The sequence below is a fragment of the Ammospiza nelsoni genome, chromosome 14, assembly GCF_027579445.1.
Source record: "Ammospiza nelsoni isolate bAmmNel1 chromosome 14, bAmmNel1.pri, whole genome shotgun sequence".
NCBI lineage: Eukaryota > Metazoa > Chordata > Aves > Passeriformes > Passerellidae > Ammospiza > Ammospiza nelsoni.
In genome coordinates, this window is record NC_080646.1 from 5,946,340 (window position 1) to 5,972,446 (window position 26,107).

The 26,107-nt window shown below is 53.2% G+C and overlaps 1 protein-coding gene across 1 annotated transcript; it reads left to right on the plus strand.

Moving 5' to 3' along the window:
* The first annotated feature begins 711 nt into the window (after nt 1-711).
* RGMA (repulsive guidance molecule BMP co-receptor a) lies at nt 712-26,107 on the plus strand. Its single transcript, XM_059482545.1, is given in 5 exon segments — nt 712-834; nt 836-1,008; nt 8,037-8,152; nt 20,235-20,746; nt 22,957-26,107. Coding segments are annotated over 5 exon segments (1,620 nt in total). The 3' UTR covers nt 23,653-26,107.

Genomic DNA, 26,107 nt, shown 5'->3' on the forward strand with positions numbered 1-26,107 from the left:
TATTTAGTGTTTGTGGCTCTAGGGCTGCAGTAATTAATTGTGTGTCTGACACTTGGGTTGGCACAGCCCGGCACCCAGAGCTTTCCCATCGCCCTGGCACCCGTGCCTGCCAAAACCAGCCCCCACAGGCCTCTCCCCAGGAGTGCTGGGGGCACTGGAGGGCGAGCTGCCACACTGCCCAGCTCTCGGCAATGCTGGGTGTGGGGCAGCTGGGGTGGGCAGCGACACTGAGGGGCTCTGAGAGCAGCCTAGGGTCTCCATCCCTTCCCCATCACACAGTCCTGCTGGGGTCCTCCTCCCGCCCCCAGTGCCAGTCTTTGTCACCATCCCCCGTCAATGTAAAGATGCTCTCAGGGGCTGAAGAGGGGTGTGCTCCCCAAACCCCACTTCCCCTTCATCCCCTCCTGCTGCAGGTGGAGCATCCCCACCACTCCGGGAAAACCCTGAAATCCTCCTCCACGTCGCCCAGCCCTGTCTGCCTGCACACGGAGAGGGGGTGCTGGGGGTCGGGGGTGTAACAGCGGAGACCCCCGGCCCCCACCTTTCGCGGGGCTGCGCCTCCCTCGCTCGCTCCCTCCCTCCGCCGCTCCTCGCGAACGACGCTGCCCAGCGTGCGCGGAGGGAAGGAGGGAGGAGGGAGGAGGGAGAAGGGAAGGAGGGAGGAGGGAGGGGACCTCCCTATCTGGCTCTATCTCCTCGGCTGCCTCTCACATGCTCCGGGAGGGCGATGCGGCTCCCCGCGTCCCGCTGAGCGAGGCCGCCTGCACCCCGCCGGGGCTGCCCGCAGGGCGGGGGGCTGCCCGCGCCCCTCGGCCTCCAGCGCCCCGCCACCCCCGCTGACACCCGTGGGGGCTTTTACTCTTTTATTTCATTTGGGTTTTATTTTATTTCGTTTTTTATTTTTGTTTTATTTACCCCTCTTGGAAACAAGAATATTAAAAAAAAAAAAAAACCGCCGCTGCCTGCACCGACCCCCGCGGGGCTGGAGAGGCTGATGCGGCCGCCAAGGTAAGCGGGGAGGGGGCTGGGGACCCCCCGGCCGCATGTCCCCCGGTTCCCTGCATGGCCCTTCCTCCTCCGGACCTGTTGAGGCTCCCGGTCCCCTCCTGGCTCCCCCTTTCCTGGCCGTTTTTATGAAGAACCTGGATTATTCCCGCTTCCCCCTGCCCGGCTCGGCGCTAGCTGGCATGCATGAGGTTATTCATTTATCCTCCCTTCTGATGGTTGCCACTTAAGCTGCTCCCTGCTGCGCTAAGTCAGTCGAGTAATTCCTTGCAGACCACTGATGAGAACTGTAAACATCCTCCCCAATATTTCCCCCTTTCCCTCGGATTGCTCATCCCGGGGCTGATCGCGGTTATCGAGACCGGAGCGGGGACACAAAGCTCTCCCCTGGTTCCGAAGTGCCTGGGGGGTTTAGGAGCCCCGAGGGGAGGAGGGCGGGGGGCGACAGCTGGACAGATGTGGGACACGGCTGGGACGGGCACATCTGTGCGCAGGGAGAGGATGGGCAGCTGGAGTGCGCCAGGGCAGCGGGAGCGACTCCGTTCCTGATGTCCTGAGCCCGTAAATCGCCCAAAAATCTCTTCCCGCAGACGGAGGGGTCAGAATAAAGCCCCCAGACAGGACAGGTCAAATGCACCAGGCAGAGCAGCCCCTGTCCGAGCTTCCCCTCTGGGACATGCACGTTGCCCTTCCTAAAAATTCCATATATTTATGGAAACCGGGCTGCGTTTGCAAGACAGGTGCTTTTTGTTGTGGTGGTGGTTGTGAGGCAGGAGATGAAAGTTTGGTGTTGTTTTGATGTGATTCTTGATTGCTGCCTGTTGCAGTAATTGCATCGCAATTGCTCAGAGGTAGAATCAATTTCCCCAAATTGAGATTTTAATGGGAGCTCGCAAACTGCTGTTATGTCATGTGGTTTAAGGCGGCGTTGGATTGCGTTTATTTTATAAACTGGATACTTTTGCAGGCGGCGCAGGGATAACAGCACCACCCAGTGGGGCCGCAGCCCCGGCCCAGCCCAATCCCAGTACAGGCCAGTACCAGCCCAGTTTATCCCAGTCCCAGCTCAGCTCTAGCCCTGCCTTAATCCCAGCCCAACCCTAACCCAGCCCAGCCCCGAGCCAGGCACGCCCGGGAGGACTCCTGGTGCCAACTCCACGATGCTCCCTCTTCACAAAAACTCCCATTTTTGTTTGCCAAAATACCCACAGAAGTGCTGGATTAAAGTTGTTTGGGTTTGGAGGTTTTCCCCCCATAAGAAGGAATGTCTCTTTCTCAGATATTCAGGACAAAGTTTTAAATCAGCTGAGGTCACTGTCACTCAGTGCCTCACAACTGAGAATGCAGGAAAGGCATCCTGTGTTGGGTTGTATTTCTGGCCACTGCTGCTGCAAATTGACAGAAGGAGACCTGGCAAGGCTGATTGGGTTTCACAGAGCTTTTTCCAGAGGATCCTTCAAACAGCCCTTGCTCAAAGGGCTGCAGATGTTGGCTTGCAAACATTCAATGCCATCTCCCACCTTTAAATAGGATGGAGGAGATGTCCTTAGCTGACCTGGCAGTCAGAGGAGGGGAATTGGTGAACTATGTTTGCACTTTCTCGACATGTCAGGAGCTTTTAAAAGAAAGACTGTCCCATCACACAGACTGGCTTCTGTCTCTGCTGATAAGCACCCTGTTCTCTGCAATTCTCCTGGTGTCCCTGCCCATGGCAGGGGAGTCAGAACTAGATGTTCTTTAAGGGCCCTTCCAACTCCAACCATTCTGTGATTCTGTGATTCTGATCATTTTTTGGCAGTTCAGACTTACCCATCTTTTCTGCTGAGCTGACATTTGGCCATTTGAACTTGCTCTAGGGAACCTCCCAGCCCATCTTCTATTTTTGCTTAGAAGGGAGCCCAGATGTGAAGAAGACACACTACAGAGATACTGCTTGATATCTACCCCAAAGAGGAGACTGGGCCAGGCAGACCAGCTCCCTGCAGAGAATGAAATACACAGCTGGTGAATTCCAGCCAGCCCTCCAAACACTGCCGAACAAGGGATAGTTACATGTTCCCATGTGTAGGAATTAGGCCTTGCCCCCCCAGGGCTTTGCCAGTGAGGGAAAGGGAGAGACACAAATGAGTGTTAACAAGTTCAAAAAAAAAAAAAAAAAGTCAATGTGATGAACTCTATTTGCCTTAAAATAACCCTGCTTGTTTTGTTTTCTGTCATGGGTAAGACTGGAAGTTTTCCACCAGCCCATCTTCCCTTCCCCTTATACAGCCTGGCTGTTTCTCAGCATTTAGAGGTGATTTTTATGGCTGTGGGCTTGGAGCAGGCAATTTGAGGAGAGAAGGTTACCCACTGTGACTTCAGTGGGGGTTGCTGATAATCAGTTAATCTGCAGATGCGAGGATGCAGGTCAACAAAGAGTTCTTACATTTCATTTACTGGTGGCACAAAGATGTAATTTTTTTTCCACCTTTCACAACCGGCCTCTTTTTACACAGCCAGGTTGGTGAGGCTGATGGAAAGGAGGATTTAGATAAACCAACAAACTCCTCTCTGCACTTTGCTATGCAGGAGTGGGTCACCCTTCAAAGCCCAGCTCTGTGCCATCCCCTCTGCCTGCCCCATCCTGCTGATGCCAAAGTTCAATGCAGGGCACTAAGGAGATCTCAGGGGGACATTTTCCTGCTCTACCTGCAAGGAAATATTGGTAGGGAAGAAGTTTAGAGGCGCATTTGGCAGTTTGGAAAGATTAATAAAAGGAAGGTATTTAAATTTAATTGCAGATATTAGATGTGGCTGTTACTGCAGAAAGATGTTGGGGGATTTTTTGGTCTTCTTATTCAGGGGGTGTTTTTCTTTAGTAAGAGAATTGTTCAATGCATAAGTGTTTGCTTTTATTTTCACAAACATTTTGGGATCAGTCATCAAACCTCTCCAGGCAACAACTTGGGGGTTTCCGTTCCAGACTTCCTTTCTTCCTCCTTTAAGGAGCAGCTTGCTTTTTTGCTGCTCACCCCAAACACACACATATCCCTGCAGAGCATTTCAGGATTAGCTTCCTGCAGGAGTGATTATGGCTTATCCCAGACAAGCCACAAGTTGAACACGGTGTCCTGAGGCAGAGCAGGAGTGTGGAGATAGTGGTGTGAAAAGTGGCCGCACAGAAAGTTCACGGGAGAGTCAGGAGCAGACCAGGAGCCCCGACATCCACTCCTCTAACTACCAGTTGCAGCCCTCAGAAATACCCATGTTTACTATTTTAGCCATATAATTACAGGTAGTGAATGATTCCATTAGGAAGGCTGTGAGGGCAGCCCTCATCTGCAAACCTCTGGCTTCAAATCAGCCACATTCACTCAGCCCCACTGAAGCCCACAGCCACGCAGGGCAGAGAAAAGGAAAGTTCAGCCCAGCTGGGTGCCCCATGGGATCTGAGACTCCTCCAGCATCCTGCAAATGCCTCGGAGAAGGCTGTGATTTGCATGTCAGCCCTCCACAGTGACAGCAAACACGACAACAAGGTGCAGATGACCACGGAGGTGCCTGCGCCCCGGAGCTGAGCCGCTGCCGTGGCTGCATGTCAGCGGTGGGTGGTTTCCCACATTCTGTTTGCAAGGAGCATCAGGCTCAACCCTGCCTGAACAGGGAGTCCTGCATGGGCTTTGAGAAGGAAAGAAGTTGGGGGAAAGGCAGTAACTCCACATTTCCAAGCCTAGCCATCCCCATAAAGCAGGGCACAGATTTGAATTTCACACAGCGTCTGATTCAGAAGTGATTTAAAGTCCAAAGATTTGATTCAGCTAAACAGAAAGGTGAAGTTTATTTCAAAACCGTGTAAGGGGGAGCAGGATTTCAGAAACACACCTTATTTGGGGCCTTTTCCTCCCCGAAGTTACGGTTTGGACACATCTGTTGTTTTCTCCAGCAAAATCCGCTGCTTTGATCAGTGCCAAGAACAGCAATCCCATTTGCAATGCATGATGCAACGGAGCAAAATCAAGGAGAAATTTTTACAAACTGGAGCCAGGGGCATCCGACCGTTGCTTTATGGCAGCACCGTTTTCCCTACACCAAAGGCAGAATTTCCATCAAGGGTCTTATTTTAACTGTAATGCCTCAGACTGGATTCCAGGCTATCACTGCAATGTGTCAGCCTGCCCCAAAACGGCAATACCAAAGTGGTGCTTTAGGTCAAACCATCAAAGCAGCCTCGCAGCAGCTATTTAACAGCTGGGTTTTAAAAGTTCGTAATTCAGATGTGATTTTTTAGTTAAACAGATCGTGTTAGATGTCATCAGCCAGGATAACAGCAGAAATTATGCTTTTTATTTTGAAATGAAAGCAAAAGTCGCATTGCAAGAGGAGAGGGTGGGAGCAAGAGGAAGGGGTTTGAGGTCTGGAACGCCATCCCCTGGATCTCCCCCCCTTCCCTGGGCTCTCCCCAGCTCACAGACCCTCTCTCTCCTCCCCTAGGCCCCTTCCAGCTCCAGCTGCCTACACATCCCATCAGCAGGCATTTCTTCTTGGGTGGTAGGAGCAGCTGGCAGGGTTTGGACATACTTGCCCCTGTTTGACATCCCCCACAAAGAGGTGCTTCGAGTCGGCGTTCCTCCCACACTGCCTCTGCTACAGGTCTGGATCCGGCCTGCCAGCTTTCATCTCCTGCCCAGCTCTGCCCACTCTGGCAGCTCCTCTGCACACAGAGCTCCCTCTGCCTTTAGTGGACACCATCTGAGCACAGATCTAGGACCAGCAGGACCAAAGCAGATATTCCGTTAGGCAGGCAGGGCCACAGGATTTTTGGATCCCATCTGGGTCCCAGATGGAAAAGCTGCAGTGTTTTAATTCCTGTTGCAGCTTGGATAAAGCCCCAGAGAAGCTCCTCGTTCTCTGGAGGCATCGGGGCTCACTCCCCTCATGGAGAAATAGATAGGTGTTAAAAGATATCTTTGCTTCTTGGATATTTATTCCCATCTCCTCTTCCTCTTTCTATGGAGAAATAGATAGGTGTTAAAAGATATCTTTGCTTCTTGGATATTTATTCCCATCTCCTCTTCCTCTTTCTATGGAGAAATAGATAGGTGTTAAAAGATATCTTTGCTTCTTGGATATTTATTCCCATCTCCTCTTCCTCTTTCTATGGGATATTTGTTGTATTGGATTGCAGATTCAATCCATGATAGGAAGGAGATCACAAACTGCTATTAAAAATTTTAAGCCACAGTCACTCAAAAAAGCATCCTTAAGGATGTTTATGAGCTAGAAGAGGAGGTTTCCAAGAATAATTAGAAGAAATGTCAAGGAGTATCCCAACCTATCCCAACCCGCAGGAGGAAAGAAGCATGGTCTTACAGAGCTGGGAGAAGGGTGGTGTGAAACAACCAGCATCCTTTTATTCTTTGCATAAGAACCCCAAAAGAAAGGAGATGAAACATCCGGATGGCAAGGGGACACGCCATCAAAGGGGAGCTAATGATCCAAAACAGGGAAGTCATTAAAGCCTACACCCGTGGGCACCCTCATTCAGAAGTGGTCTTAGTTCACTGTGCCTAAAACATCCCTCAAGGGGAATTGTTAAGAGATCCAAGCTAAGTGGATGCCTTCCTCCCAGCCTAGCCCTCTCATGGGTGGCACAGACCCCTGGGATGGTGGGGATGCAGATCCAGTCTGCTCACCTCCACACAATGTGGCATTGCAGGAGGGAGAAAAGAGCAGGATCTTGAAACCCAGCAGGCAAACGCCTGTGTGCTCCAAGCTGCTGTTCCATCTGATGGCCTGTGAGCAGGCAGGGCAATCCCAGGGTTGGTGCCTGCCTGGGACCGCCCGGAGGGTCTCTAAGGGAGGCTTAAAAGTGAGACCCTGGGACAACCCTACCAAGATAATGAGTGAGACTTTCCCCCAGTGAACATCCAAGTCTGTAAGTGCAGAGGAGGCAGTGGTGGTGGCCCTTAGTGAGTTTAGGTATTGTTACTCATCTCCATCAGTCCTTGGTGGGCTCGCAGCTGGATTTGGGCACCTGACAGCCATGCCCCTATGTAAGGAGTGCCAGTCTAGTGATAAGGATCTATGAGAGTTGCTGTTTCTGAGTCACCTGGGGTTACTTCACCGCTGCCAGTGCAGGTGCGGGTGAATGACCTGGAACTGTTGTGAAACTCTCACCTACCGTGGTGCCAGGGCTGGGAAGATATGGAGGAGCTCCATGTGCTGGGGGAACACCATCCCCCAGCAGGCTGGAGACCTCAGTGATGCTGTCACAACCCCTACCCTGCACCAGCTGCCTAAAGCCTCCCTGCCTCAGTTTTCCCTCCTGTGCTGTACCACAGCCCCTTTACTCCAAACTGCTTAATTTTTGGGCGCAGGATCCCAGGGCCAGGTTACCTTACTTAGATCAAAGGACTCTTGGAAAGACCATGAGAGAGGGGCAGGGAAGGCACAGTGTGTGTTGAGACCCGATGGGGTGGGAGGAAGCCCCTCTCCCAAAGTGCCACCGAGCTGCGATGCTGGCACACATCCCGTTACCCATCCTGTGTGAGACCACCGCCACCCCCTTCCCAGGGGGCACACACAGCAGATCTCGGTGGCCCCATCCCCATCTCCAGCCCCTGTTGGGGTCCCTCCCCGGCTCTTTCTGGCCGCTCCTCCCAGCCGGGCTCCCATGGCCGCGGCCGCTCCCGCCCCTTCCCGCAGCATGGCCGGGGAGGCGGGCGCGCTCGGAGGAGGAGGCGCAGCGCAGGATGCAGGCATTGGGAGGCAGCGGGATGATTGATGGCTGGGGCTGGGTTGGAATGGGAGGGGACGGAGAGGAGGAGGAGGAGGAGGAGGAGAAGGAGAAAAAGTCTGTGTAATCTTTCAGTGCAGAGCCCGGAGCTGGGGCCGCCCGTGCCTGCCGCGCTCCGCGGAGCCATGCGGGGCTTTTGATTTCATTTTTTTCCCCAAGTTCTTTCGATTGATTTATTTTTCCCTTTTTTTCTCCCCTTTCCTCTCTCCCCTTGTCTTTTTTTTTTTTTTTTTTCCTTTTTAAACTCTTCTTCCAGGGAGAGGATAGTGGTTAAAGCTCGAGCTGGATGGATGGGTATGGGGAGAGGGGCAGGATCCACAGCCCTGGGACTTTTCCAAATCCTCCCTGTCTTTCTCTGCATCTTCCCTTCAGGTAAGGAACAGCCTCTTTATTTTGCAGACTTTTTCCTTGTGTTTCTGGCAGCCCTTGGATCGCCGCCCCCGTTCCCCTGTCCCTGGGCCTCTTTCCCTCTCCCTCTCCTCGCAGCAGTTTGCCACATGTTTAAAATAAGCAAGCGGGGCTCGGTTTTGGTGCGTGCACCCCCAATTCCCCGCTCCCCAAGCAGTCGCGGTGGGTGTTTCTCCTTGACCTCATCTTCTTTGTCTCCCCGCTCCTCATCCCACAAGGAAGGAGATGGTGGAAATCAAAGCGACGAAGGCAGCCGGGAGGAGGGAGGTGTTCCTGACAGCGCCAGGTTACCTCGTTCTGCCCTTCCCGGCTGCCGCGAAGGGAAGGGGGGACACCGGTGGGGTGACCCACGTATGAGCACCCCCACTGGAAATTTCTACCGTGGGAGCGGTGTGTGCTCCACGCTGCGAGCCCCCGCGGCGGGCAGAGGCGGGGAGCGGTGTCGGAGGGGCTCGGGGGGTGTTTGCGGTGTGGTTTGGGATCGATGGGGGCCCGGGGGTCGCACCCCACAGAGCGCGGGGGGAGCGCGGCCGCGGGGCGCACCTGGGCGGGCGGAGGATGCGCGGGCGCTCGGGGCGGCCGCCCCTTCTCGCTCACCGCCGCACGGCTCCGGGGGTTCGGCAGCCTCGTTTGCTCGGAAAACTTGTCCCTGCCTGGGCCGGGAGCTGTTGTGCTGTCCGAGGGCGGGATGGCAACCAAATGGTCCCGCGAGCATCGGCACCCCCGGGCCGGCCGCTCGCACCCGCCGCGGGGCTCGGCCCCCCCGCCGCCCCCGGCCCCGATGTTTGTATTGTGTCAGAAAAGGGGAGAATTTCAGAATTACAGCTGAAAACGCCATCTGTTTCCAATGAATCCCCCATAGTTTTTCACAATGTTTTTGGCAGATCTCTGCCTGCAAATTCCTTCAAGCCCTGAGTGCTTGTTTTTGTTGGGGGAGGGGAAACCCAGTCCACAGAGGCGGATTTGTTCCTTCCAAAACTCTCCAGTTTCTTTACCTCTTTTTTTTTTTTTTTTTTTCACTTGCAAGGGGGATAAAAATTGAGAGAAAGCAGGAGGGCGAAAGAAAAACTCGAAGGCTTAAATCTCCCTATCTCCCTTTTTGTTTTTCTAAAACTTTCATTTGTAAAAAAAAAAAAAAAATCTAATTTATTAATTTTAAAATCTCCTCTGCCTTTCTTTTGCATAACCGTAGGTGAAGTAGTCTTGCACACACATGTAGGAAATAAATAACTGCTTTACGCCCTTCCTCCCATCTTTGCCCTCTTCGCCCTCTTCCAGGAAGACCTTTTCAACGCTGCCCTTAGCACTGAGGTGTCTCTCTGGACCCCACTCTTCCCATGAACCTTCCCAGCAGGCTGGAAGCTGAACCCCCTGGTTTTTTGGTTTTTTTTTCTGGAAATTCTGGAGCTGCTCCCTTATGTGTTGCTTAACGCCCTTTTTGGAGCGGTTGAGTTGCAGAGCGTCGAGGCTGTGAGATTTACGGTGCAAGAAAGAACTTGATAGGAGATCTGGCTGGCTGCTTTGTTTGATTCTCCCTTCAGCAGTCAAATAAGGTGCAAAGAACTGGCAGAACGAGGCGATCCAGAGCCCGCGGGAGCGGGGCGCAGGCGGAGTCGGGGCTCCCCGTGCCGTGGGCTGCGAGCAGGCTGGGGGCTTTTTAAAAACCTTTGTTGGTGGGAAGGTAGGGAAAAAGGGAGATTTATTCCCTGCCATGTCCTTTTTGCCCCTTTTTCCCTATGCTTCCTGGGAATTTGTGGGTTCCCAGCAGGTTCGCAGCACCAAGGAGGCTGGGAGCTTTTAAAAAACCTTTGTGGGGTGGGAAGGTAGGGAAAAAGGGGGATTTATTCCCTGCCATATCCTTGTTGCCCCTTTTTCCCTATGCTTCCTGGGAATTTGTGGGTTCCCAGCACCAAGGAGCTGCTTAATGGGTGGGAAGGTAGGGGAAAAGGGGCGTTTATTCCCTGCCATATCCTTTTTCCCTATGTTTCCTGGGAATTTGTGGGTTCCCAGCAGGTTCGCAGCAGCAAGGAGGCTGGGGGCTTTTTTAAAAGCTTTTAGGGGAAAAGGGGGATTTATTCCCTGCCTTTTCCTTTTTCCCTGTGGTTCCTGGGAATTTGTGGGTTCCCAGCAGCACCAAGGAGGCCTCGCAGCCCTCCTGGGAGCCCCAGGTGAGCAGGGCCGCTGGAGGCTGCCCAAGCGGGCGCTTGGCGTGTCAGATCAGTGCCTCGCCGAGTCCTGCCCTATTTATTTATTTGCTTAACCCCCCCTACGTTCGCAGCCCGGGCTGGATTCCCACTTGTGCTGCTCTCACACTGGTGGCTTCGCCCTGCTGCCTCCTGGGCAGCCCCAGCATCCCGTGCCCTTGGGCTGGGTGCTCTGGCCGTAGGTCAGGGTGACCGTGAGGCAGCTGGGGAAGGAGGTCTGGGCAGAGCACGCCACTGGCTCATTGTTTCCTTGGCAGAAATTCTCCTTGGAGCTTGTGCCATGTCCCAGTGTTGGATGCTCATGGGTGCTCTCCCAGCTGAGACCCTGATCCTCCTGGGTGAACCAAACCTGTGCCTCCCAGTACAGGCTGTGCTTCGTTTTCTTGCAAATCCTTTTGTACTTCCAGAATCTGGCCCTGGGTGTTTTTGCCCCAGGTGTGGCAGGCTCAGGTTTGCTTTGGCTTTCCCTGTTTGTTTCCAGCTTGGCTGTTTTGGCTGTAATACACTTCTGCCTCCATAAAAATTTGGAGTTTTCTGCTGTTGGTCCATCCAGACAGTGCAGTGGTTTCCAGATAAGGATCCAACCTTATTGAAGGGTTGTCAATAAATGGCTTTTGTCTCAGCAGCAGGGAGCTGATGGCAGCATTAAGCCAAAATTGAGATGGTTTAGAGGCTAAAATAGCCCCCAGAGTGCTGTGAACATGGAGCCCATCCTGGGGAAGGTGGAGGCAGGGGAGGAATTCGCCTGTGCGGGATGTTGTCAGGGCAGAGAAGAAGGGAGGGATTCAAACGTAAACCTGGAAATATTTTGGCTTCCCTGTTTTGTTGCAAGCTTGGAGCTGGTCTCGTACTTGGAACAGGAAGTTCTCTGCCATTGCCAGCAAGGCACGTTGTGGGGCTGGAAGGAGGCGCCTTGTTTTTGTTGTAGATGGGGTGGATATGTTGCTTTTTTCCACAGAAAATCGTGGAATTCCTGGCCCTTGGTTGCTGGGCACAAGGCAGTGTAAGAGTGACTTTGGGTTTATCATGGGAACAGTGGAGGTTTCTTTCTCTGTGGCATGGACAGCTGTGCTGAGTCGGATGTGCACATGAAAGTGCTCACAGGGCTGGGCAACCATAAAAACTTCCTGACCTGGGGGCTCTTCTTGGGCTGTGCCCTGACCTGCTGTCCCTGGAGAGCCAGGCTGCGGCCCCAGTGACAATGAGCTTTGTGGTCTCTCTTCTGGCTCCCTGATGGGCACAGCCCATAAAGCATCTGAAGGCTCTGGCGCGGCAGTGTGTGGCGCAAGCAAGCCCCTCCTCAGCCCCTCAGTCCTTCAGGGGATCCCACAGCCAAGTCCTACTGCTCCCAAGGGATAAGTGTTGGTGAGACAGTGAAAGAAGTCAAAGATGAAGGCTTTTGATCCATCTGGATGAGTTCGATTTGGTCTGATTTGCTTTTCCTGTTGGAGCAGACACCAGACTTGGAGTAAGGGGGAGTGTAGGAAGCCAGGACCAAAAGAGCCTCAGGGTCTCAGGTGGTTGGAAGAGGGCTGAGGTGAGCTCAGGGCTGCTGGAATCCAGGAGTGATGTGTGCTGGGGTGATGGAGAAAGGGTTTTGGGGAAAATGGGGGTTGCATGGAGATGCAGCTGTGGTGGGCAGATGAGGGGTGCCCTGACCTGTGTCTGGCTGTCCTTGCAAATCCCATCCTGATGCCACAGATCAGGAGTGAGCTGTGCAGGCAAAGTCCTGCCTGACCGTGCACAGCGTCCAGAGTGCACTTGTTAGAGGAGAGCTCCTAAATGCCTTTAAAAAGCTCTGTAGCCTGCACTTGGCAGCTACTGGGATGAAAAGAGGAGGATATTTATTCCCTTGTCTGTGAGCTCTCAAAATAACAGTGCGTTCGATTGTAGCCTCAAGATTGCTTTGCACTCAAGTGCAGCCCGGCTGAGTAAATCACTGCTCCACCAGCTGAAATTCCTGCAGCAAGGGGGAGAATTGAATTATAGCCAACTGCAAAACCAGATGCCATCCCCTTGATGAAGTCATCGGGCTCTCACTGCAGAGAAGAAGCTGGCTCCGACACACACACACAGCCCTGGTAGACACAGACTGAGCCGCCCTGTCTGACTCTGCCGTGGTGTGTGGGGTGGCCAGGGTCTCATGTCCCCACAGCTGCTGGGACAGCAGGTCCTTCAGAAGGGTGTCGAGTCCCACTTTGTACTGCATGAGCATCCAGAAGTGTTTTGCCATTCAGTTCCCAGCAAGCAGAGCTGTCCCTGATGTACAGGTTTTATGGGTCAGGCAGAGAGCAAGCTTCACTTGAGGCCAAAGAATTTTCTCCTCCCTTGGTTTCCTTTCCTTCCTGGACAGCTGTTGACTTTGGTCCCCAAAGCCTTAGGAATGATCTATGGCATTCTGGGTTTTGGACAAGCTACCTTTTTCTCCTGCTGTGTGACACACTCCAGCTGGCCCTTTCTGAGATGACAAGGGCATGTGGCAGGACATGACTCCAAACTTTGCCAGCCCACAGTGATGAGAAAGCATCGCTGTGCTGGGATACAAGTGGGGGAGCAGTGGGACTGGTGGAGTGGGTTCCAGTTGGAAAGTTAGTTTTTCTTCTTAAATTTAAAACCTGAATCCAGGAGAGGCAGCATTTAAAAAGCAAATAAACCTCTGAAGGTCTGTGGCTGTGAAAGATGAACAGGCTCTTGTGGCTTCCATGGGGTATGAGTGATGGGGACGGAATCTGGTGCTGGGTGGGAGCCCAGTCTGCAGGAATGGATCCACAGGGTCCCCTTCATCCCCAGGTGGGGCTCCAGCATCAGTCAGGTGTCTTGATGGGCTGGTGGGGCTGCTGCCTTCCAGCCGGGCAGCTGCCACCCCACGCCCTGCGCAAGCCAACGCCTCCGATTGAGATGCCGCAATTTTTTGGCAGACATCTAATTGTATAAATTTGCCTCATCCAGATTTATGTGCTCCGGGCTTTTCTCCATCTCCTCGTTTTGTATCTCATTTACCTCTGCGTTTGAAGGGTTGAAATTTCACAAGAGCACAGCGGGGATGATTATTCCTAGAGGGAATCCACACCTGTGAGCAGAAAGCGTTTCCCTGCCAGCCCCACCACGGCCCGGGCGAGGGGGAGGAGGGTGAAGGACCCGCTGCCACACCTGGGGGGCCCCCGGGCACTGGTGGGTGGCAGCGCTGCCTTCAAAGACTCCCTGGGAAAACAGCTTTGGCGTGGGGAGAGAGATGTCTGCTGGAAACCTGAAACACTCGGCAGTGGGGGTGGCTGGCAGAGGTGACCTTATCCAGGGACCGCTGCTCCAGAGGGATGGGGACATGAATGGCTGAGGAGGAAGGTGAGGGTGATGCTTCATGCAGGGCATGAGAGTGCAAATTGACCTCTCTTCCCACGATGCTCATCTTGGGTGAAAGCCTTAACATCCTTCAGTGTCCTCATCTCTAAACTGGACCATTTGCCTGAGGAAATTTACCAGCTCTTGGGAACTGTTGGTGAAAGTGCCCGGGTGTGCTCCCAATGAGGAAAGTCAGGTGTGCAGCTCCAGAAAGGCTTCCTAGCCTGCAGCACCCTGTGCTGCTGAGAGCCAGCTTTGTTAGTGCCCTTCTGCAGAGGAGGAGTCGGAGATCACTGCCTTATCCTTCCCTCCCTGCTCATCCTCCATCCACCAGCTCACGGAAGAGTAAAACCTGCATCTCCTGAACCACCTTATGGCACAGCTTCCTCTGAGCAGGCAAAAGCTCAACAGCTGACGCAAAGGCAGCACTAAGGCCCAAATCCCAGGAGGAAGATTCAAGAACAAAGTCTGTGATTCTGTGGCTGTGCTAGTTCCGCCTCTCAGCCCATCGTGCCCACTGAACTGCCCAAGGTTTGCTGGTAGTTCTCAGAGCAGCACGGCCCTGGCTGGCAGCTCCATGGGTGTCTGCTCACCCTTCTCCCTTCTCATGGATGCTGAGGTGAGCCTGGAGGAGCATTGCTGGCTGGGGGCTGGGAGAGCTGCCCTGGCTGGCGCGGAGCATGCCGGGTCAGCCGAAAGCCGAGTCTGGAGCCAAAAGAGCTGACTAAGTGACAGCAGCGATCAAGGGCTCCTTCGGCGGCGTGCAGCAGTTTGTGCTGGAGCTGCTGAAGACACTGACTCTGCTGGTTTCCTGCCTGTACTTGCCCCGTGTCTCTGTGATGCCTGCAGAGGAGAGATGGGGGGCCGTGAACTCAGTGCTGAGGACAGAAAGGAGGTGGCCATGGCGGGTCCTCTGGATGATTGAGTGATTGACACGGGCTGAAACGAGAAAAATCCTTCTGTGTCCCTCTTCTAACTTAAAGGAGCTGGTTTCTCCTTCCTCCAGCATCCTCTTGAGCAAGAAAAGGACTGGGTTTAAGGAAGCTGCATGGTTTGAAGTGTGCTCTGGGGTACTTCTAAAATTACTTTATCGTACACAAAGTAGGGCCTTTGCCTGGATTTAGTGCATTTGCTGCTTTTGCCAGTGGAAATGAGCACATATCCCCGGCCCCAGCGTGGAAGGTGGCCCCTCCACCCCAACCTCCCAACGCACAGCCTTGCAAAATAGGAGCCCCAGCTCTTTAAGAGCTCAGGTTTATTTTTCTCCTCCAGTCCCCTCCTCCTGGTCCTTCCCCCATTTCAGTGCAACTGAAACCTGATCTAATCCCTTTGCACATGGGTAATTTATTGGTCTATTGGGCTTTTCTTGATGGCAAATTGCATTGTCTTTCTTCCTGGGTTGAGGCTTTGGAGCAGTTTGCTGCATTCCTGCAGCTCTTTTCTCAGGGCTGATCTTTCACACCCCCTCTGAGCACAGTCAAATCAGTTTTATTGGGCCTCTTTGTTATGCAAACAAGGCAATAATAACCAGGCTATTATTCTGCAAGATTGTGCTTGATTAACAGTTCAAAGGAGGTCGCTGGAAGAGCCCGGCGCTGCCTTCCCGCACAAATCCTTTCACCGAGGCTGGGTCAGGTGGCCCTTGGGTCTTGCTCGCCCCGCGGTGCCCCGTGGGGTGCGGCAGAGCTGTCCCTGCCCGTGACATCCCATCCATCAGGGCTGCCCCGAATCGCTCCTTTCTCTCCCTGGTGTGACAAGGCGCCGGCTGATCCGTGTCATAAAATAGAATCGCACAATGATTTGAGTTGGAAGGGGCCTTTAAAGGTCACCCCGTCCAACCCCCCTTCCATGGGCAAGGACGTCTTCCATCTCCAGGCATGGGACACCCACCACCTCTCTGCGCAAGCTGCCAGTGTCTCAGCACCCTAATTGTAAAAAAATTCCTTCTTTGTATCTAATCTCACAACCCTCATGGGCATCAAATGTGGGTCCAGCATGGCCACCATGAGGAGTGGCTCATGGGGACAACCCCTGGGACAGGAGCAGCACGAGGGGCTACATACAAAGCACAATGTTCATTCCCTCAGTTTTTGCTGGGGACTCCTGATACCTTTCTGGAAGCAGTCTCTTGTGCCGTGTTTTTAAGGAGCACTGTGATTTATATTTTTTTTTTAACACTTTTGGGGTCGTTTTCATGCTGGTGGTGACTGCTCTCTGCCTGTGAGCAGAGCAGCCCACATCTCCTTGAAGCTGGCAGATGTTGCTGGTATTTAGCACCTTGGAGAATCGTGCCTTTCCTATTGAGGTGTCAGCATAAATATGTTTATTTAGATTACTTAAATAAATATGTGTTTAGGAGCCTAAGTCAGGGTGCTCAGATCTGAGGCCAAAGGTAATTACGTTTTACTGTGTTCTCCAAAAAGGCCCTTTACTGCCTGTGTGAGGCTTGCACATCTACACTTCAATCCATGTATTTGGAAAAACGCGGGATGATGTATTTGCATCACATGTGGGTGATGAAATACTTTCCAGCCCGTTAGGAACCAAGAGGATATTAAAAAACATTGCTTAGCAGTGAACACTTTAAAATTAACAGGTCTGGTGAATGTGCATTCAGGAGTCTTAAAAGAATTGGCTTTTCCTTACAGAAATTAATTTCCAGTAATTCTCTTTGTTACAGGAATTACAGGAGAATAGATGAAATGTTGGTTTTGTGCTAGTTTTCTATAAGAGCTTGATTTGGGTAAATGAAACCCAGGTTACTTGACACCCACTGAAAGGAGAATAGGGGGACACTGATAATTAAATGCTGTTAAAGTTAGATGTGTGCATATGTTGAAACACTTAATTTGACATCAGGTAATGCAATGTACTGATGATGAGGGCATCTAATACCCCAGAGCCCTGAGTGTGTGTTTGGTGGTCCATGGCATGTTTTTGAATGGAGGACCAGGGCTTTCCAAACCAGGAGCTCAGGAAAAGGTCACAATTCATTCATTGCCTGCTCAGTGGGATGTCCTGGTTAAAGGGCTGACCTCGGCAGAGTTGTGAGCATGTTTTTATCCCCGTGTCCTGTCGGGGTGACAGGTTGTGCAGGAAACAAGGCTGCTGGAGGGAGATCTGATGGTGGGGCTGGGCAAACACCTTCCAGCGAGAACTTAAAAGTGCAAACCGTTTAGCTTATCTTGGGGATTGACAAGGGACTTGATTGCAGTGTGTAAATATCTTTGTGGGAAACACACTAGTCACTAACGGACCTTTTACTGCTTTGGAGAAAATCGCTGGTTCTTTTTATGTCCTTACAATGAAGTCAGATAAAATCCACTTAGAACCAAGACCCGTGTTTTGTGGAGGTGATAAATTCCTGAAACAGCCTGCCCGGGAACGGGGTGGCTTTTCAGTGGGCACAGACCTTACGGGAAATGTCCCTGAACAGATGGGGGAAATGGGAGAGGGCTGTCCTAGTCCAGGTGGTTTTCTGATTTTTTTTTCTGGCTTTAGCTTTCTGAAACCGTCGGTTTACAGACAACAAAGGAAATTTTGTTCTCTGGTTTGAGTGGCACCTTTCAAAGCCTTAAAAGAAGATCATGGGGAGGGTTGGGAGGTGGCTTGGAGGGGTTGAAATCACCTGTGTGTGAGGTGAAGGCTGCTCTGCCATGGACAAGAAATCACCCAGACCTGGGGGTGTCTCACAGACCCCAGGAGAGCCTTGCTAGGTTCCTGCTTGAGAGGGATTTGTTTCCATGCTAAGTCATCTGTGGTTGAAAAACAGAACCATTGTGAGTCGATGGAAAATAGATTATGCGAAATTGAATAAACATCGTTTCTTGGCCAGGGTACAAATGAGCCTGCACCACTGTGCCAAAGCTGCTGCCAGAGGGGACGAGGCAAGGCTGCTTGGGAGGGGTGAGGGTCGTGTTCGCTTTCCTCCACAGCCTTTGTCAGCTGTGCTCCCTCCCCAGCAGCGTGAGGGGTTTGCACATCATGAGGGTGGCTGGGGAGGTGTCCATGGAAAGGCCAGGCACACACAGGCCCCGCTCACACAGCGCCGGGGCACCTGGATTGGGAGATCTGGCCTTATATGGGGCCCTGAGCGAAACAGCCAGAAGGGGCTCGGTGCCAAAAGTGCAGCGATAACATCGCAGGGCAGAACGCTCCCCCTGCAGGCTCAGGGAGGAAGGAGATGGGCTTCCCTTCGCTTGGGGCTTTTTAATGCAGGACCTTATAAAGTCATGTGTGACCCCGGGCAGGGCAGCAGTGGGGGATGCTCAGCTGGATGTGGGGGGCTGTTCAGTAGGGTCCTCTCTGTTCGGTCTGCATCTCCTCATCCAAGCAAGTGAAGTAAGCCCTTAAAGAATGAGAGGCTGTGGGTTTGTTCGTACTAAAAAAATCCACAGCAGCTGAAGGGCTGGAGCAGGCAAAGTGCTCTGCAAGCTGCTCCCGGGATGACGGGATGCTTTGTGTAGTGCATCGTGGTGCCTTGCTGGGCTGTGGGGTGTGTGGCTCCTGCGTGTCCAGGGATGTGTCCTCCAGCTTCTCCTGGGGCTGTGCGGGCAGGTCGGGCTGCAGTGACAGCACCTTCTGCCACACGGAACCCCAAGGCATCCTCAAGCTGCACATTAACATAACAACTAGGAGAGCAATGACTTTAATTGCCTGATGCCACAAGGGCTTGGGATAACCAGCAGTGGTGGCACTGGTCACACTCCTGCCGTGCTGTTTTGACTCCTGCCTTCCATTATGACAGTCCTGGAAAACCACACTCCTGGCATGAACAAGAGAGGGATGTGAAATAATAAATATCTTTAAATTTGACCCCGACATGCAGAAATATGAGCCCATGTCCCAGGTCAGAACCTTGTTGTTGAGTCACCTCTGGTCAATGATGAGTTAAAGGCTTTCCACAGAGCTGCTTGCAGGTTTAAGTGGGATGCTGCCAAGACCAAACAGCTCCCGGGTTCTCGGTGCTGTTGCTAGCATCTGAGTTTATTAAACATGAATTTTAAAACTGTGAGGAACCTGTCACCATTTCCTATTTGCACTTCAGTCTTCTTCAAAACAGAGAGGAGACTGGCTTGTTTCTCACAGCCGAACTGCTCAGTGTTTTATAGTCTTAAGTCTCCCTTTCTGATTTTCCAGCACCAACTCTGTTTAGGTTTCCAGCACTGTGATGTTTAAAACTCAAACATACTGTTTTCTCTGAAACAATACTGGGTTTTGTAACTTTCTTTCTAAACAAATCTGAGATACTTTTGGCACGGATGCCCTGCCAAGCTCCTTCTAAACAAGCCCCAAGACAGGAATGTATGGGTACGCCTGCAAAAGGCACCATGAAAGCATCTGGAAATGGTGGGGCTTGTCTACTCCTCCTCCTGCTGCCTTTTCTGCCTGAACCCATCCTGTTCCCAAGCGCTCCGAGGGAGTCGATTAAGAGGAGAGGAAGGAAAATGCCATGAATTTTAAGTAGTGTGAGCCTGGGTTCACCCAGCAAGAGTCCAAATTGGCAGGGCCAGAGCAGCGTCTGCGACATTCAGCGATGGCCATGTGCTTTTCGCACAGCTGCTTTCAAGTCTGCTCTGGGGAAGCCACACTGCCCCAGGGAACAGACATTGTGTTTGGGGGGGAAGAAGCAGGATCTGAATTTTCTTTGCCTTCCTCTGCCTTGCCAGGAAGCACCAGGGCTGCGGCTGAGCCCGGCAAAGGCCCTGCAGCCTCTGGCTTTGCTCCGCCTGGGCAGCGCACGGCGGGTGGGAAGGGAAGGCAAGGCAGGGGCTCGCTGGCATCCCTGCACCTGCTGTGCCGGTTTTTCTCCTCCACCTCTTGTTCTCTCTCAGCGGGCCGTGGTGGGGAACGGGCTCCCAGGGCTGGGCAGAGCCGCACGGATGTCAGGAAAGAGGGTTTTTGGCTCCTGTTTCTTTACAGAGGCACAGGGATGAGCGCTGCAGCGTCACCGCTCTGGTGATGATGGATGGCTTCTGGCTGTGCTGCAGGGTGGGTTGTGGCACTGGTCCTGCTCTAACCTGGGCACAGTGCTTGTGATGCTGCTCTGTTTTCCCAAGCTCATAAAGGAGGAAAAGGGAGAGAACTTTGTGCTGGTAGAGATCAGTCTGGAACACAGTGCCACAGTAACTCAAGCAGCACAGAGCTTAGAATGTCAAACCCTAAAAGGGCATTAAAAACCCCATTGCATTAATGATGTTCCCTTATCACTGCTATGAATATATCCCATTCTTCCACACCATGGTTTCCCCCCATTATCATTCATCTAAAGGCTGCATGTTCTTTCCCTTTTTGGCTTCAATTGGGGCAGATCCTGTTGGTTTCTTCGGCTTTGATGCATGAGAGTTGGGTCATGTGAGAGGGTCACATCTGGTGAGCGAGACCCCGTCACGCGGCCGGGCCGGTGTCATGAGTTTAGGCAGCGGGAGGAGGACGCAGCCTCAGGATGGGCTAGAGTTTGGCAAACCAGCACTGATCCCCTTGTTTCTGTTGCCCTCCCACAGTGACATCTCCATGCAAGATCCTCAAGTGCAACTCTGAGTTCTGGGCGGCCACGTCGGGGTCGCACCACCTGGGCGTGGAGGAGGCGCCCGAGTTCTGCACGGCGCTGCGGGCCTACGCGCACTGCACGCGCCGCACCGCCCGCACCTGCAGGGGAGACCTGGCCTACCACTCGGCCGTGCATGGCATAGATGATCTCATGGTGCAGCACAACTGCTCCAAGGATGGCCCCACGTCCCAGCCCCGCCTCCGGACATTGCCTCCCGGGGACAGCCAGGAGCGCTCCGACAGCCCCGAGATCTGCCACTACGAGAAGAGCTTCCACAAGCACTCGGCCGCCCCCAACTACACCCACTGCGGGCTCTTTGGGGACCCCCACCTCAGGACTTTCACGGACACTTTCCAGACCTGCAAGGTGCAGGGGGCTTGGCCACTCATAGACAATAACTACCTGAATGTGCAGGTCACCAACACGCCTGTGCTGCCTGGCTCCTCGGCCACCGCCACCAGCAAGGTGAGCCTTGTCCCCCTGGGCAGAGGTGGGCGAGGGCAGAGAGGCTTCAGAGCAGCCTTTCTTTCCTTTGTGTCTTCCTCCGTTTCCACATCTCCTTGGGAAGGGGAAGACAGAGCATGAGCTCCTCTGAATTTGAATGTCTGTCCCTCAATATCCATCCTTTTTTTGTCCCCAGCATTCATTGAAATGTGGTTCTTGTTGAGCACATCCAGCCCTGTCACAGCAAGCAGGCTGAGGTGTTGCACCTCAGGGGGCCTCCGTGGCCAAGCCAGGTATTGCAAATTAAGAGGACTCCCACCTTGGGATTGCTGTGAACAGCCACATCAGGAATGATGCTGGCATCTCTTGGGGGACCCCCAAGGCCCAAGCAGACCCTGGACTGCCCTCCAGGGAGGCTCCAGCTTGCAGGAAAAGCCTGGAGGGAGCTGAGCTCCTCACACTGCCTTCCCCTCTAGTCAGGCTTGTAATTGTCTCTGTGGTTTGCAGCCAACTCAAGACATATTGTGGGGAACAGTCTGTACTGGAGGTGCTTTGACAGACTAAATAAACATCCTGAAGGTACAAGGCAAACACAGAGAGCCCAAGGGAAAGTGTGCTGCTGTGATACAGCAGGACTTGTGTGTCACAGGCTCAGCTTCAGGAGGGACCTGGAGCTGAGGAGCTGGTGTGCTGCCTGTCATGCTAAAGCTCTAAAGCTAACAGGGCACTTTTTGTGCTAAAGAAGGAGGGAGGCTCAGCAGGAGGCATGCTCTTGCTTTTGGAAAATGTCCTGTCCCACCATGTCTGGGAATTCTGCTTCTCCCTGTGTGTGGGGAGAGGAGAGAAGCACGTGTAGGACAAGGGCTGCTTCTCTGCTCTCATGTCACCCCTTTATGCTGAGCTGGAACTGGCAGTGAGGTTCTGACCTGTCCCAGATAAACCCCCTAAAAGATACTTATCTGATGTCCTTACCTGCTAAAACACATCAAAACCTGCTGAAGGTTGCAAGGAAGTCTGCCTTGAGGAAAGTGGTCTTAAGGATCCTAGGACCTGCTGGGATTGCAGGATCACCATCTTAATTGAGCTTTTCTCTTCTTATCTGCCTCAGAGGCTTGTGATGAGGAGGGATCAGTCATGAGATCTGCAGTGTGAGTGTGGGAAGCACTGCTGTGGGCACTGTGCTGCTGGAAACCATGGGAGCACTCAGTCCTTGGGGCTCTGTGTGTTCTCTGCTCTCTTCTCCAGCCCCACCCCACTCTGGCGAGGTCTCAGTCTCCCCATTCACAGGGCCCACATGGCAGGAGATCCCCTTTGCCTCTTCTCCCTCACAGGCAGAAAGGTGCTAGAGCAAATCTGCAAGAGCTGGAAGAGGAAACGTAGTTTGTACTGTTTGTACATGCAAATTCTACTCATTTTCCTCCCCAGGTCTTCCCTCCAAAAGCCAGGCCAGCAAGGGAAGAGCAAGCACTGTGAGGTCCTTCTCTGGAAGTGGCCTGTGTTTGAGCCCAGCCAGGGGTGAGGAGGCATGTTGGGCTATGTTTGTGTCATAGAATCACAGATTCATTAAGGCTGGGAAAAACCTCTTAAGATCGAGTCCAACCATTAACCCAGCAGTGCCAAGGCCACCCTGAAGTCACCCCTAGAAGGGCCACCCCACAGGAGCAGGCTGAGCACATGTGTGCCTGTGGGGCTGAGATGGAGCAGGACGTGTTTGAGGGCCCATGGGAGAAATCCTGTTGGTCTGCACTTGGTTAGGGAAACAAATTGGTCCAGCCCTTGGGATGTAAATGCCATGGGAGTCAGAAGAGAAGCTCCACCACCTCCAAGGGAGTCAGGGCTCATCCCTGCTGCCATCTGCCAGCCCGGAGGCAAGGCAGTGCTGCGTGCACGGGCATGCTGCCACAGGCCTGTGAGCTGGGATACTCCACCCAGCTCCAGCTGCAAGGAAGCTCCTCTGCTGGGCCTGGAGATAACAGGCAGATCCAGGTGGTGCATTCAGTCAAGCCTCTGGGTCTTGGATCTCTACACAGTGTTCTCACCCTTTGGCTGGAGCAGGATCACCATGTCTGGGGGGCTGAAAGTCAGGGCCACTTCTTAGGGTGAAGGACTGTGAGAAAGACGGTCATGTTTCTGTCTGGACTGCATCCAGCCCTTCCAGCTCCCACCCCACTGCTGGCTGCTCTCAGGTGGTCATCACTGGCTGTAACCATGCTCATTTTCCTTCCCCACAGCTCACCATCATCTTCAAGAGCTTCCAGGAGTGTGTGGAGCAGAAAGTGTACCAGGCAGAGATGGACGAGCTCCCCGCCGCCTTTGTCGACGGCTCCAAGAACGGAGGGGACAAGCATGGGGCCAACAGCCTGAAGATCACGGAGAAGGTGTCGGGCCAGCACATCGAGATCCAGGCCAAGTACATCGGCACCACCATCGTGGTGAGGCAGGTGGGCCGCTACCTCACCTTCGCCGTGCGCATGCCGGAGGAGGTGGTCAACGCCGTGGAGGACAGGGACAGCCAGGGCCTCTACCTGTGCCTCCGTGGCTGCCCAGCCAACCAGCAGATTGACTTCCAGGCCGTGCGCTCGGCCCAGGCCACGGAGGGCCGGGCCCGCAGGAAGGGGCCCAGCCTGCCCGCCCCGCCCGAGGCCTTCACCTACGAGACGGCCACGGCCAAGTGCAGGGAGAAGCTGCCCGTGGAGGACCTCTACTTCCAGTCCTGTGTCTTTGACCTCCTCACCACGGGGGATGTCAACTTCATGCTGGCTGCTTACTATGCCTTTGAGGACGTGAAGATGCTTCACTCCAACAAGGACAAGCTGCACCTCTATGAAAGGACACGGGTGCTGAGCCCGGGCAACACGGCGCCCACGGGAACGCATCCCGCCCTCTGGGTAGCACTGCTGTGTTTGTGTTGGCTGTGCTTGTTATAGAGGTTTGCTCCTTCACACCTTGGAGAGAAGGGAAAGGGGAGCAGGAGGCAGCCAGAGATGAGATGCAGGTGTTGGAAAACGAGAGGTTGGACATCAGAGCCACGTGGGTTGTCCTCAACTCAGTCTCTCTCTTGGTGCAAGTCCTCCACCTTCCCAGCTCTTGCCTGGGAGGAATGTGCTGCCAGTGGGACCAGACAGGAGTTTTTGCTGGACTGTACCTTGTCTGGACCTTGCTCACTTCCCGCTCCTCCTGCTGCCATTCGAGGGGGTGCTGGGGAGCCTTGTAGCACTCCCCTGGTCCCAGCCATGCCCATGGTGACTGTGACACTGGCATGTGTGAACGTGGCTTTGTCTGCAGAGAGCAGAGCCCACGAGGAGGGCACGGAGCAGTGAGACAGGACCAGCACAGCAGGGCAGGATGTCCTGCTCACCGGGGCTGGGCTCTGCTTTTCCTGCTTTGCCCACAGCCCTGCTGCAAGGGGCCCGAATGGTGGGCAGTGATCCCACGCTTGCTTGGCTGCTGGTGCCAGGCACCTTCTGGGTGGAAGGAGGACACGTTCCTCAAGCCTTGGCCTGCATTTTTTGTGGTTCAAAGGCCTCCCCTGTTTTAGCCAGTTCACCTGGCTGATTTCACTCAGTAGTTTGACTCCTGTCTCCCTTGTCTCTGCCTGGACCCACCGTGGACTCTTGATGGGAACAGGAGAAACCTGGCCAGTATTCAAGGGGTTTCTGCAACTTCTGCCCAGCATTGGATGAGTTCCTCACACCCTGGTCACTCCCTGGTCCCCTGACACTGGCAGCACGGTGGCTGCTCAGTGGGAGACCCAACTGCACCTCCCTCCAGCCCCTCCCTGCCTGTGGCTCAGCCCTGGGATGGAGCAGGAGCGTGGTGCTCTTTATTTTTGCTGCTAGGTCTCTGCTCTGCTCCCCATCCTGGGGCCGCGACTTGCAACCCCATTGCAGACCAGTTGCACCTTAAGCCCTTGAGGGCTTGAATCAGAAATGGGGCGATGTCAGAATTCAGCCAGGAGATGGGATGCAGCAGAGGACCCCCCCAGCTGCCTCCTGATGTCTGTTCCCTGCCTCAAAACCATCCATAATCTCCTTCCCCCACCACGTAGTGCTGCCCATCTCCTCCACTCCGTGTTCCTCTGTGGTTCACCCCATGGCTCACTGAACAAACATCAGGACCACCTTTGGTCTGCGCCTTCAAGACCTCCTGGTGGGTTTCCCCCACCTTTCCTCAGGGGGAAGTTCCCAGAAACAAGCCCCAAAACACACATCACACTTGGGGGCACCTCCTGCTCTCAGAAGGGAGATCTCTGGGTGTGATGAGACAAGCTAGCACCAAAAGAGGTGGGAACAGGCTTGGTTTGGCAGTCTGAACTGGTGCCAAGAGGCAGCCTGGTGTAAATACTGAACATGACTATTCATTGTGTCCTTACAGCTCTAGAGCTCCATTTGTAAAGCAGCAGAGAAATGCAAACTTGTGTCAATTGATGTAATTTATATTGTCTCTTTAATATATAGAGCCCTGGCATTGATTTCGTGTGACTGTACAGATGAAAAGATGTAATTGGTTTTTAAATGTTTAAGGAAAGAAAAGAAACAAAAAGATGTGTTTACTACTTTGCTCCTTGCTTTGTTTGCTGATGCCCCAGATACTCTGTTTAGGGAGATTTTGAAATAAGGATATCACAGTTGGGGGTGCTGAGGGGAGCAGCCACTGGACCACAGCACTGGACAGTTTCATTTCCCAATGCACTAATGCTCAGCCAGGCTGATTTGGACTTTCTGTTCCCTTTGTTCTGGAGAAAACAAATTTTTATATTCCCTAGAAGTTTAAAACTCACCTTTTAAAATACAAAATCTCTCTCTGGGCAAAGGTTTACCCCACAGCTCAATGCAGCTGTGCACAGCCTCCCTCTGAGCACACAGTGCTGCATGAAAGCTGCCTGAGCTGGCCCAGCCACAGCGTGCCAACAGGTCAATTATTCCCTTAAGAGCTCCCCTTCCTATAAAGCAATCACCCCACAGCATGGCACGCTGTGGTTTAGGGACATTTTCCATGCAGGGAAAGTCTGGTTATGGCTTGGCTCATTCCCTCTGTCCAGGTGGGTGCTCCAGTGGTGGCTGGTGGTGTGAGGTGGTTGTTGGGGTATCCCTGTTTTAGAAGCAAACAGTGAAGCACTTTATTTTGGTTGTGTTTGACCCAGTTCTGGTTAAAGGTGAAGTGTGGCCAAGAAGGACCCGATACTTGGAAACAAATAAAACAAACAAAAAAAAAAAATACATAGGCAAAGGGGGGACATGCTGAAAATGCCCCCCCAGCTCCTCCCTGTGCTGAGACCCACGGGAGTGTCACCGCCTGTAAATACTGTAAATTATTTATTGAGAGAAACACAAGTAAAGTTTGAGGTTTTTTTGACAATAAACGCGTGGGTCTCGCTTTGTT